Here is a 12825-nt window from a genome sequence, read left to right as displayed (position 1 = left end):
AAACCCTGGCGAACGTTCGAACCCTAAAAACAGGGTTCGGGCTCAGCCTTAACACACACACACACACACACACACACACACACACACAAAAACGTGTTCCATGCTACTTTCCCTTCACAGCTGATTCGAAAAAGAAAATAAACGCAAACATCCTTTTTCTGATCTGGACTGGTCCTCTGAGCTCCTCTCTCAAATTAAATCCAAAATATTGATAAATCCTCTGCCATTGTTGTGTAACAATGTCTCTGCTTCACGTGAAGTAAAATCTACTCTAGAAGTGAAAGTGAAAGTATAGGCCGGTGGGGGGAGGGGGCACTAGGCAATAAATTGGATAAAGTGGATTCCTGAACACAAGAATGACACCGTTATCACTGACTGACTACCGCGGCAAGCCTAGGTGGAACTAAGTATAACTTAATAAAGAAAGACTACCGGTATATTTAATAATAATAACTACCGGTATTATAAATATATAATAATCATTCTAAATATTTTTCCTGTTGTACTGAACTCGTACCGAACCGTGACCCCAAAACCGAGGTACGTACTGAGAGAAAACGGGGTTTATTCAATGTATGTGATGTATAGATTGGGGGGAGATGGTAGCATCTAAAGGTGCCAGGTCAGAGAGGTCGAGATGTGCTTGGCTTAGAAGACGGTGACAGAAGAAGCGGTTCAGAGGCAGTAGCCAGCAGAATGTTTAGCAGGGCCGAATGTTGACATTCCGATCTGGAACAAGCTGATAGCGAGAGAGCGAGGGAGAGGGGTGACATCCTTACTGAAACAGTAGAAACTGCGTTTGGATGTGTGTAAAGGTTAAACGCGGTTGTCATGACAGCGCGTCGCATGACAACCAGAAGAGGGGCGGGGCTATCGTTGCTATGACGAAGATCTATAAGTCGAACCAAAGAAACGAATCCCACAGGAGGGAAGAGACCAAGAGACTCTCTCCTCTCATCACGAAGAGGGGGGGGGGGGGGAGAATGACACATCATCATTAGCTTCGGCTAACACGAGGAGGGTTCAGGCTAACGACCAGGCCTGACCACTATTGGACTGAATAACAGCAGAGACGATAGCAATGAAAATACAATCGGATAACATCTGGGCTGAGGCTTCTGTTTATATCAATAAACAACGCTTTTCCTTGTAAGGTATTACGCTGTGTCAAAGTGTCGAATTCTTACGAAGGTGGAGAATTATTATGGTTTGCGGATTGCACTAACGGGGAGAGATAAGGATTATATCAGCCAGTATATGAGACGTCAGGACCATTAAAATTACACAACGCAGAGGAATTGGATGGAGAGAGGATAACACAAGAAGACGTGATACTGGCAGATTGATCAGAATCTACGAACAGTGGCTTCTGTGTACCGTTACACCCCTACCTATAACCAATACTTTTTCATGATTTAGAAATAGTTGTATCTTTGGAACAATGTGCGTCTCTGGAGTAAAGTGAGCTAGGGCGATTCAATGTTTTTCCTCAGAGGGAAATGTGTTATGCTGAGATCTGCAAAAACCAAATAGCCTGATACATACAAAATATACTATTATGTACAAAATATAGTACCACTACAGAAACTCCTTTATCTTCTGCCTTGTACACCTCCGTTTTGAGTGAGCATCTGAAAACACTGTGTTTGGAGGGCCAGTTGGAGGGCTATGTGACCACCACTACCCCTAGATCCACAAAAAACTCCCCCATTGTTGAGACACGTGTGTCCTGACCGGGTCCAGCTTAACTAGGCTTGCCTAGTCTTATTATTATAACATCTGAGGTCCTTGGAGTGCTGACGCCACTCTGTGCAGCTGATGTTGCTCCTGTTGACCGAGAAGGTTCTCCTGACATGGACATATAGAACTAGAAAATAATTATGTCAGTGAAGTCCATGAGGACGTGGTCTGCATGTCCAAAGTCACTGGACATTGGGATTCAGCCAAATGGTATGAAATCTGTTATACTCACTTCCTCATGATAGATTTCCTGATCGTCAGCCCGTCCTCCAGGTCCGCCTCATTGGCCATGAACAACAGCCTTTTCCCTGATTCATCCACGCCCACAAAGTCCCTCTGTTCAGCTGAGAGAGAGAGAAAGAGAAAGAGAGAGAGAAAGAGAAAGAGAGAGAGAGAGAGCGAGAGAGAGAGAGAGAGAGAGAGAGAGAGAGAGAGAGAGAGAGAGAGAGAGAGAGAGCGAGAGGGAGAGGGAGAAGGCCATATCAAGATGCAGCCTACTACACATCATCTTCCTGCCCTTTGAGGCAGGGGATGAATTCTAGTAGTTAGTAGGTAGAAATGGTATGTCACAATGGAAAAAATCAATCAATCAAATTAATATGACCTTGTTCTGCACTATGGCCAGGGAGTGACAATTCATGGTAATATGTGTAAACTCCAAGTAATAGAATCAATGGGCCTCATTCAACAATACTCTTATTATTTTTCTTATATTCTTGCTTACCTGTCTGTTAACACTTTGGGTGCCGGGAAACGCTTTACAGCGTCTTTCCCGGCCATGCTCAAGGTGCCGAGGACGCTGTACAGCGTCTTTGATCTGTTTACATCTTTTTTCGATTTTCCCCGTCTGAACTTCACCGCCGAGCTTTTGGAAGAAAATTTTAACCGGAAACTGCATTTCCTCTCAAATTTCACTAGGTGGCAGTGTCCCCCTATTTTCTAACACTATCACAATAGGGGGAATATTGTACCCCACAATGAATCTGGCATTTGATTGGCCAGCATACCTGGCCAATGTAACCACAGGTATAAAACGTTAGCGCGATCCCAGAATCTACGAGGTTTTGGAGGAGAGAGAGAGAGAGAGATAGATAGAGCGATAGAGAGAGAGAGAGAGAGATTGAGAGAGAGATTTGAATTGAGATCAGCCTATAGTCTATATTTATAGTGTTATACAGTATAGTGGTAGTATCAGACTAATTGTAAGGTTTCAGCTGTGCTTTAGAAAGTACTTAGTCGTGCTAAGTAGTAGTACTATTCGAGGGATTAGTGTGTAGTCTAGGTAGTATATTTCAGTAGTAGTAATAGTAGTTTGATCAGTTAGTAGTTTCATTTAGATCAGTATGAAGAGACGTAGTGTAGGAAAGCGAGGGGACAATCCGGCGGCGGGTCGCTTTGTTCAGACGAAGCTGGCGTTTGGACCCGCGGTTGTTCAAGCAGCAGCAGCACCAACAGCACCAACGTCTTTGGTAGCTCCGATCGGAGAGAGCCGTGAGACCGTTGCTGGGCCCAGTAACGCGTCTCTCCCCGGGACCGGGAGCGGCTCTACCCGACGCAGTTCGAGGAAGAGGAAGGCTGCCGCTGTGGTCATAGCTTCTTCATGCGAGTCAGGGGACAGCGATTCGACCGCCCACGAATCTGATGGGAGCGCCGATTGGGAACCACCAGGTAATTACACGGTCTTATATATATATATATATATATGTGTGTGTGTGAAACGTGTATTTGATGATTTACATACTGTGACTATGTAACGTTAGTTCGACAAACCAACGGCGATATGCATGTGATTGTGTGTGTGTGTGAAACGTGTATTTGATGATTTACATACTGTGACTGTCTATGTAACGTTAGTTCGACAAACCAACGCCGGCGATATGCATGTGATTGTGTGTGTGTGAAACGTGTATTTGATGATTTACCTACTGCTTATTCTGTGACTATGTAACGTTAGTTTGCCAAACCTAACGCTGATATGCATTTATTATATTCTAGCTCCGGAATCATCTGACGATGATCTCGGCTTGGGTCGGAGGTATGAGTCTGATTCATCGCACGATTCAGACGTGGGAGTCGGACACGGTGGTGGTCGACGGGGCAACGGTACGTCATGTTTACTAATGCAATGTGAATATTGTTTTGTGCATGTTCAAATCGATAGTTGAATGATATAGGATATAGTAGGGATGTAGAGTACAGGCCACACGACCATGTGCTACAGTTAGGTTGTCTTGTGTGCGTGTGTGTGTGTGTGTGCATGTGCACGCCCTTTGAAGTGGCTCTTTGAAGTGTGTAGCTATCATGTAAGTGATAATAGTTGCATGCTGGGCATGATACGACGTGGTGGTGGTGGTCGACGTGGTAATTGGTATGTTGCAATGTGAATATTGTTTTGTGCATGTTCAAATCGATAGTTGAATGATATAGGATATAGTAGGCATGCAGTACAGGCCACGCTACCATGTGCTACAGTTAGGTTGTCTTGTGTGCGTGTGTGTGTGTGTGTGTGCATGTGCACGCCCTTTGAAGTGGCTCTTTGAAGTGTGTAGCTATCATGTAAGTGATAATAGTTGCATGCTGGGCATGATACGACGTGGTGGTGGTGGTCGACGTGGTAATTGGTATGTTGCAATGTGAATATTGTTTTGTGCATGTTCAAATCGATAGTTGAATGATATAGGATATAGTAGGCATGCAGTACAGGCCACGCTACCATGTGCTACAGTTAGGTTGTCTTGTGTGCGTGTGTGTGTGTGTGTGTGCATGTGCACGCCCTTTGAAGTGGCTCTTTGAAGTGTGTAGCTATCATGTAAGTGATAATAGTTGCATGCTGGGCATGATACGACGTGGTGGTGGTGGTCGACGTGGTAATTGGTATGTTGCAATGTGAATATTGTTTTGTGCATGTTCAAATCGATAGTTGAATGATATAGGATATAGTAGGCATGTACAGGCCACTACATTTAGTTACATGGATGTGTGTGTGTGTGTGTGTGTAGATGCCTCACCCCATGCCATTTGATGTGTGTGTGTATGTGTGTGTGTGTGTGTGCAGTGTGTGTACACACACACACACACAAGATCAAAAGACATGCATCCTCTCCAACACCTTTGAACTTCGCAGCCTCTATATGCAAATTCCATTGATTACAGCACACACATACACAATGGCATGGACACATGGCGAGGCCTATATTTAAATGCATGGTTGTGTAGCATATGTAAAATTCCATTGATTACAACACACACACATGTACATGCTTTGATGGCCGCTGATTTATTTTGTGTTCACACAGCAGAACACTCCGAAACCGAATCCGGGGCCAATACACCAACATGCTTGGGTATGTACTAACTACATTTATGTATGTGTAAATGTATTACTATTGTGTTTTGTGAGACTTACTTACTGAATGAATTTAATCCAATTCAGATTCTGGCGCAGACCCTGCAGATAGTGACGCTGAGACTGGCAACGACATAGGATCACATTCTACTCCTGCAGGTAATTGTACATGGTGGTGACTGGCTGCTGCTAGAGCCTGGGCCTGGTGGTAGCTGGCTGCTGCTAGAGCCTGGGCCTGGTGGTGACTGGCTGCTGCTAGAGCCTGGGCCTGGTGGTGACTGGCTGCTGCAGGGCCTGGGCCTGGTGGTGACTGGCTGCTGCAGGGCCTGGGCCTGGTGGTGACTGGCTGCTGTAGGGCCTGGTCTGGTGGTGATGGTGGTAAATACAATGACAATGCGTTGCCCTAGTGTAATGTATTACATCATGTGATTCTAGAACTGGATGCTAGTCTGGACATGCCGGAACCTGTTGCAGGGCGGAAACGCACATCTAAGAGCGGTAAGTTGGCCTCACTCTGCACACCACTTCCAGCTCTGACCTCTGACCCCCACACCACGTCCAGCTCTGACATCTGAACCCCACACACACTCACTCATTCACTCACACAGTTTGTAACTACGTGGCATATGAATGTCTACAGTAGGGGTGTTATAGTATATTTGTATAATTGACAGGTCGTGGAGGAGCGAAGAGCAGGGCTGCGATCCGTCAGGAAGAGGAGAATGCCTGGTCTCGTGAGGGCTGGGTGCCTCAAAGGATCCCCTTCACAGCCCAACCGGGGTTGCTCCAGGACGCCAAGGCACTCAGATCTTACCGGCCTGCGAAATGGATGGATCTGTTCCTGACAGATGCTTTTCTGAACTCTATTGTTGCCCAGTCCAACCTCTACGCTGAGCAGTCCATTGCCCGGCTGGACCCCACGCTAACCAGTAGCAGGGCACTGCTTTGGAAGCCCCTCACATTGAAGGAGCTGAAGAAGTTCCTCGGACTCCATTTCCTTAGCAGTGTCCTGCGGAAGCCTCGCGTGGACCAGATGTGGACCACTGACGACATGATGTACACACCGTACTACTCTGATACCATGCCACGCAACAGGTTCCAATTGATCTGGCGATTCCTCCACTTTGCGGACAATACTTCCCTGGAGGTTAGAGACAAATTGTGCAAAGTACGCCCTGTAGTCGACCATGTAAACACGAGGTGCAAGGAGCTGTACCAGCCTGAACGCGAGCTCGCCATTGACGAGGGGGTGATGGCATGGCGAGGCCGCCTGACCTTCCGGGTCTACAACCCCAACAAGCCCACCCGCTATGGCATCAAGTCCTACTTCCTGTGCGAATCACGCACAGGATATTGCTTTTCATTTAAGCCATATTGTCGGGAAGGCTCGCTCCTGGGGGACACGGTCGTCGGTCTGCTTGGACGTCTGTCTGGGGCCGGCTATACGCTCTACATGGACAACTTCTACAACTCGGTACGTATGTCCGCCAGGCTCCGACAGTTGAGGACCGACGTCTGTGGTACCCTCAGGAAGCACCGGGGCGAGCCAGCCATCATCAAGAACATTACCAAACGTGACATCGGTGTGGGGGAGCGCATTGCGGTCAACAACAAGGAGGTCCTGATCGTGGCATGGCGCGATAAGAGAATCGTGAAGACCATCAGCAGCTTCCACGAGGACACTATGGAAAAGGCGATGGTGTGGAAGAAGCAGAAGAAGGGCAAAGCGCTGAGGGTGGAGATGCTCAAGCCATCATCAATCCTGGAGTACAATAAATTCATGAACGGCGTCGATCAGCTGGATCAGAATATATCGTACTATCCGGTTACACGTAAGACTGGAAAGTGGACCAAAAAGTTTGTGATGTATCTGATCCAAATATGTATCTTCAACGCGTTTGTCTTGTACAAAAAAAAGCACCCACAAGGGCATTACTCCAACCTCTTCCGGTTCACCAGGGCTGTGGCGCGGACCTACACAGACGGTAAGGAGAAGAAGATTCCTGGGGTGACAGCGGAGATGGAGGCGGAGGCGGAGGCAGGGGAGGAGGCAGGGGGTGGGGATGAGGAGGAGGCAGGGGCTGAGCAGGTGGGGCGTGTCGACCCTAGGGCCCCACTGGGGGACCCGCAGAGCAGATTAGTGGGTGGCTTTGTGAAGCATGTAATGGTTGCATACAAAGCCACCCCGAAGAGAAAGCTACCGTGTAGGAAATGTCGTGTCTGCAGTAGGCGTGGCATCAGGAGTGAGACCAGATATTTTTGCACATCGTGCAAAGTCCCCCTGCATCGTGACAAATGCTTCGCTCTGTACCACACAAAGAGGGATTTCTCTAAATAGTTTCTTTATTAGTTGTCATACAGAAGTACAGACTACTTCTAAATAATCCGGCACACAGAAGTACAGATTACTTCTAAATAATCCATCATTGTGTGATACAGACAGAACCATGTGTACCGGTACATAGTATAGCTAGCTGAGTGTAGTATAGTATAGTGTAGTATAGTATAGTATAGTATATTGTAGTATAGTATAGTATAGTATAGTGTATGGGTAGTTGCACTGTTTTCTGTACAAGACAAATGCGTTGAACACATGTATTTGGGCCACGGTTGTCGATATTGCATAGGCATGTTTGGACCACTTGCAGATGAGACGTTATGTTAGCGATCTAGCTGTATCGACTCCATTCATAATTTGCATTGTGTGTGTATATAGTTTTTTTTTATTTATCTTTTTCCCCCCTCATTTTTACCGTTTGCACAGAACCAATGGTTGCTGACAGTCACCCAGTTTAAAAAAGTATATACTGTAGGTAACATACCACACTTTTCTAATGCAGTCCATTGGCCTATTATTTATATACTTTGGAAGCATGTATTGGATATTTTTTGGTCCACAGATCATCTGGCGCTTCATCCATTTATCAATGGACAATGCAGTCATCGATGCGAGAGACCAAGTAAGATATGCCCTGTAGTTCATGTGACGTGAATGTTACCAGCAAACTTCTAAATGCACTGAAACAATGGTTGGTTATCCTCCAGTGTTCACTTTTTATAAGGTATTGTCTTTGTAAATTACCATAATCCTATACTGTGAATGTTACCAACAAACTCCTAAATGCACTGACACAATGGTTGGTTATCATCAGCCAGTGTTCACTTTTTATAAGGTATTGTCTTGGTAAATTACCATAATCCTATACTGTGAATGTTACCAACAAACTCCTAAATGCACTGAAACAATGGTTGGTTATCATCACAGTGTTCACTTTTTATAAGGTATTGTCTTGGTAAATTACCATAATCCTATACTGTGAATGTTACCAACAAACTCCTAAATGCACTGAAACAATGGTTGGTTATCATCACAGTGTTCACTTTTTATAAGGTATTGTCTTGGTAAATTACCATAATCCTATACTGTGAATGTTACCAACAAACTCCTAAATGCACTGAAACAATGGTTGGTTATCATCACAGTGTTCACTTTTTATAAGGTATTGTCTTGGTAAATTACCATAATCCTATACTGTGAATGTTACCAACAAACTCCTAAATGCACTGAAACAATGGTTGGTTATCATCACAGTGTTCACTTTTTATAAGGTATTGTCTTGGTAAATTACCATAATCCTATACTGTGAATGTTACCAACAAACTCCTAAATGCACTGAAACAATGGTTGATTATCCTCCAGTGTTCACTTTTTATAAGGTATTGTCTTGGTAAATTACCATAATCCTATACTGTGAATGTTACCAACAAACTCCTAAATGCACTGAAACAATGGTTGATTATCCTCCAGTGTTCACTTTTTATAAGGTATTGTCTTGGTAAATTACCATAATCCTATACTGTGAATGTTACCAACAAACTCCTAAATGCACTGAAACAATGGTTGGTTATCCTCCAGTGTTCACTTTTTATAAGGTATTGTCTTTGTAAATTACGATAATCCTATACTGTGAATGTTACCAACAAACTCCTAAATGCACTGACACAATGGTTGGTTATCATCAGCCAGTGTTCACTTTTTATAAGGTATTGTCTTGGTAAATTACCATAATCCTATACTGTGAATGTTACCAACAAACTCCTAAATGCACTGAAACAATGGTTGATTATCCTCCAGTGTTCACTTTTTATAAGGTATTGTATTGGTAAATTACCATAATCCTATACTGTGAATGTTACCAACAAACTCCTAAATGCACTGAAACAATGGTTGATTATCCTCCAGTGTTCACTTTTTATAAGGTATTGTCTTGGTAAATTACCATAATCCTATACTGTGAATGTTACCAACAAACTCCTAAATGCACTGAAACAATGGTTGATTATCCTCCAGTGTTCACTTTTTATAAGGTATTGTCTTGGTAAATTACCATAATCCTATACTGTGAATGTTACCAACAAACTCCTAAATGCACTGAAACAATGGTTGGTTATCATCACAGTGTTCACTTTTTATAAGGTATTGTCTTGGTAAATTACCATAATCCTATACTGTGAATGTTACCAACAAACTCCTAAATGCACTGAAACAATGGTTGATTATCCTCCAGTGTTCACTTTTTATAAGGTATTGTATTGGTAAATTACCATAATCCTATACTGTGAATGTTACCAACAAACTCCTAAATGCACTGAAACAATGGTTGATTATCCTCCAGTGTTCACTTTTTATAAGGTATTGTCTTGGTAAATTACCATAATCCTATACTGTGAATGTTACCAGCATATAATGCACAGCAACAATGGTTGGTACTGATGACTTGTCACCCAGTTTATTGAACATATTTTACAATAAAAATGTTCATGGCATCAAAGTTTCAAGTTTTTTGCATTGTAAAGTATTCTGTATTTTATAATAATGTTGTCTGGACCTACACCAGTAGTTATAAAACTTACTTGTTCATTAGCGCCAGGCATATCAATCAAATGACCAACAAAGTAATCAATCAATCAAACAAATCAATCTATGAATCAAACTATCAACAAAACAATCAAACATTCTATCAAGCAAATGACCAACAAAGTAATCAATCAAACAAATCAATCTATGAATCAAACTATCAACAAAACAATCAAACATTCTATCAATCAAATGACCAACAAAGTAATCAATCAATCAAACCAATCAATCTATGAATCAAACTATCAACAAAACAATAAAACATTCTATCAAGCAAATTACCAACAAAACAATCAAACATTCTATCAATCAAATGACCAACAAAGTAATCAATCAATCAAACAAATCAATCTATGAATCAAACTATCAACAAAACAATCAAACATTCTATCAATCAAATGACCAACAAAGTAATCAATCAATCAAACCAATCAATCTATGAATCAAACTATCAACAAAACAATCAAACATTCTATCAATCAAATGACCAACAAAGTAATCAATCAATCAAACCAATCAATCTATGAATCAAACTATCAACAAAACAATCAAACATTCTATCAAGCAAACTATCAACAAAACAATCAAACATTCTATCAATCAAATGACCAACAAAGTAATCAATCAATCAAACAAATCAATCTATGAATCAAACTATCAACAAAACAATCAAACATTCTATCAATCAAATGACCAACAAAGTAATCAATCAATCAAACCAATCAATCTATGAATCAAACTATCAACAAAACAATCAAACATTCTATCAAGCAAATTACCAACAAAGTAATCAATCAATCAAACAAATCAATCTATGAATCAAACTATCAACAAAACAATCAAACATTCTATCAAGCAAACTATCAACAAAACAATCAAACATTCTATCAATCAAATGACCAACAAAGTAATCAATCAATCAAACAAATCAATCTATGAATCAAACTATCAACAAAACAATCAAACATTCTATCAATCAAATGACCAACAAAGTAATCAATCAATCAAACAAATCAATCTATGAATCAAACTATCAACAAAACAATCAAACATTCTATCAATCAAATGACCAACAAAGTAATCAATCAATCAAACAAATCAATCTATGAATCAAACTATCAACAAAACAATAAAACATTCTATCAATCAAACCAATAAAACAATCTGTCAAACAATCAATCAATCAAACCATCCATCCATCCATCCCAGTCTAAATTGCTTTATAACACGTTCAGTACCTATTATCACCCCGCCGGCACACCTTTCATAAAAGTGCCTGTAACTTCTGTTCTAAATAATTTACCTCCACTTTTATCTTTTGTTGACGTTTTTTAACTTGTAATTGTGAACGAACGAAGACATGCAGAAACAAACGGTTTTTTGCATTGTGTACATCAACTTGTCGTCTTCAAATGAGCCCAACCATTTCCCCATAGTTATAATATAAAATATAGAAATAGCTCCGCTAAGATCATGAGATATGCTAGAATCGTCCAGGAATCCTGGCAACCCACAGTCATTTTCCGGATTTTTGGCCGGCACCCAAAGTGTTAAGAGAACAATAAGAAAAGCCACCGCCACAATTCGTCAAGCCGTTCTTAACAGTTTGAGTGCCAGCCATTAACATGGGAAACATGGTTAAATGCCAGGACCCACTTCAATGATAGCGTTGTGATTGCATAATCTCTGTCTTAAATTATGGCTATGTGTCTAATCTGCCTGTCGCTTATCAATGACTTGTTTGCAGTCAACATTGTCGAAACGGATTTTTTTTTTTTTTTTTTTTTTTTTTTTTTTTTTTTTTAAATCGGTTCATTTTCGTTTTATAGCATTTTGAAAAGCCCTCGTTTTTCAGGAAAATATATAGATTCCGTGATAAAAGGCATTTACTGGAATATTCTAGCATACACAAAAACATCGTAATTTTTCGACCTATTTATGAATCGTTTTCAAATAAACGCTAGATTATCGATAGTATATGTGTACTTATGCACGCTATAGAGGCGGGCTGAAAAATCGATTCTCTCATTTCCTCATCAGCGATCACAGCCACACACACACGCATAGGGCAAACGCTGAGATATAGGTGAAAACAGCTCCGATTACCCTAAGACTGGTAAAATAAATTCCTTACCGGAGATCAGATGTTATCCAAAAAGATTATTCCAATTCCTGATCGCCATTCCAAATATCGATCACGCTTATTGATTACAGTGTTGGGTCCTGTAAATACATAATCCACGCGTTTTCCGGGCCGGCGAGCACAATCGATTCTTCAGTTGGCTTGAGGGAAAAGTAAAATGAACAAACTGGCCAGCCCCCCTTCAGCAGTGTAAAGTAATGGGGTGCAGTTACACAGGGAGAGACGATAGGGGGCGGTATCTTCCCAATTGAGCTCAGAGAGACTCTGCAGCACTAACCCGAGGCTCGATTGATGAATTATGAATTAAAATCGCCAAAAAAAAAAAAAAAAAAGCCAAACAAACGCTATATAGCGTCTGGGGCACTCAACGGTCGGCATGAACTAACGACAAAACGCGTCCGTGGCACTCAATGTGTTAACGTCCAAATCTGTGCTTACCCAGGTGTATTCCATGATGAATCCCACTCATTCTTAAACGCAAATGCGCGTTCACGCTCAATTATAATAATAATAATAATAATAATAATAATATAATATATAATGCAGGACCTGTTGCAGAGGTCTTTATTCGGCATGCAACGACACTCAATGTTTTAGTGGTACACACAGCGGTTAGTTTTTTTTAGCACACACACCGGAACACACACGCATGCATTGTCTCTTTAGAATCGCCGATGC

At 41.7% G+C, this 12825-nt stretch overlaps 2 protein-coding genes across 2 annotated transcripts in view; one reads left to right on the top strand and one right to left on the bottom strand.

Moving 5' to 3' along the window:
• The window catches only part of eif2b3 (eukaryotic translation initiation factor 2B, subunit 3 gamma), a gene marked incomplete at its 3' end in the record, with an annotated part of 235016 nt that overhangs the window by 139755 nt on the left and 82436 nt on the right, over positions 1 to 12825 (bottom strand). Inside the window, exon 5 of the mRNA XM_084327117.1 lies at positions 1973 to 2084. Within this exon, the coding sequence (XP_084183243.1) occupies positions 1973 to 2084 (112 nt within the window). The remainder of the gene's footprint in view (positions 1 to 1972; positions 2085 to 12825) is intronic.
• LOC311238836 (uncharacterized protein) lies at positions 2387 to 12622 on the top strand (the record flags this gene model as incomplete). The annotated part of the gene is made up of 7 exons (XM_084327037.1): positions 2387 to 2390; positions 3736 to 3843; positions 5037 to 5084; positions 5174 to 5245; positions 5522 to 5584; positions 5761 to 5885; positions 12590 to 12622. The coding sequence occupies 7 exons, from the start codon at positions 2387 to 2389 to the stop codon at positions 12620 to 12622; spliced, it is 453 nt and encodes a 150-aa protein (XP_084183163.1).

This window comes from Notolepis coatsorum (assembly GCF_963971535.1).
Source record: "Notolepis coatsorum genome assembly, chromosome: 13".
Classification (NCBI taxonomy): domain Eukaryota; kingdom Metazoa; phylum Chordata; class Actinopteri; order Aulopiformes; family Paralepididae; genus Notolepis; species Notolepis coatsorum.
This window is presented reverse-complemented; position numbering and strand designations above follow the sequence as displayed.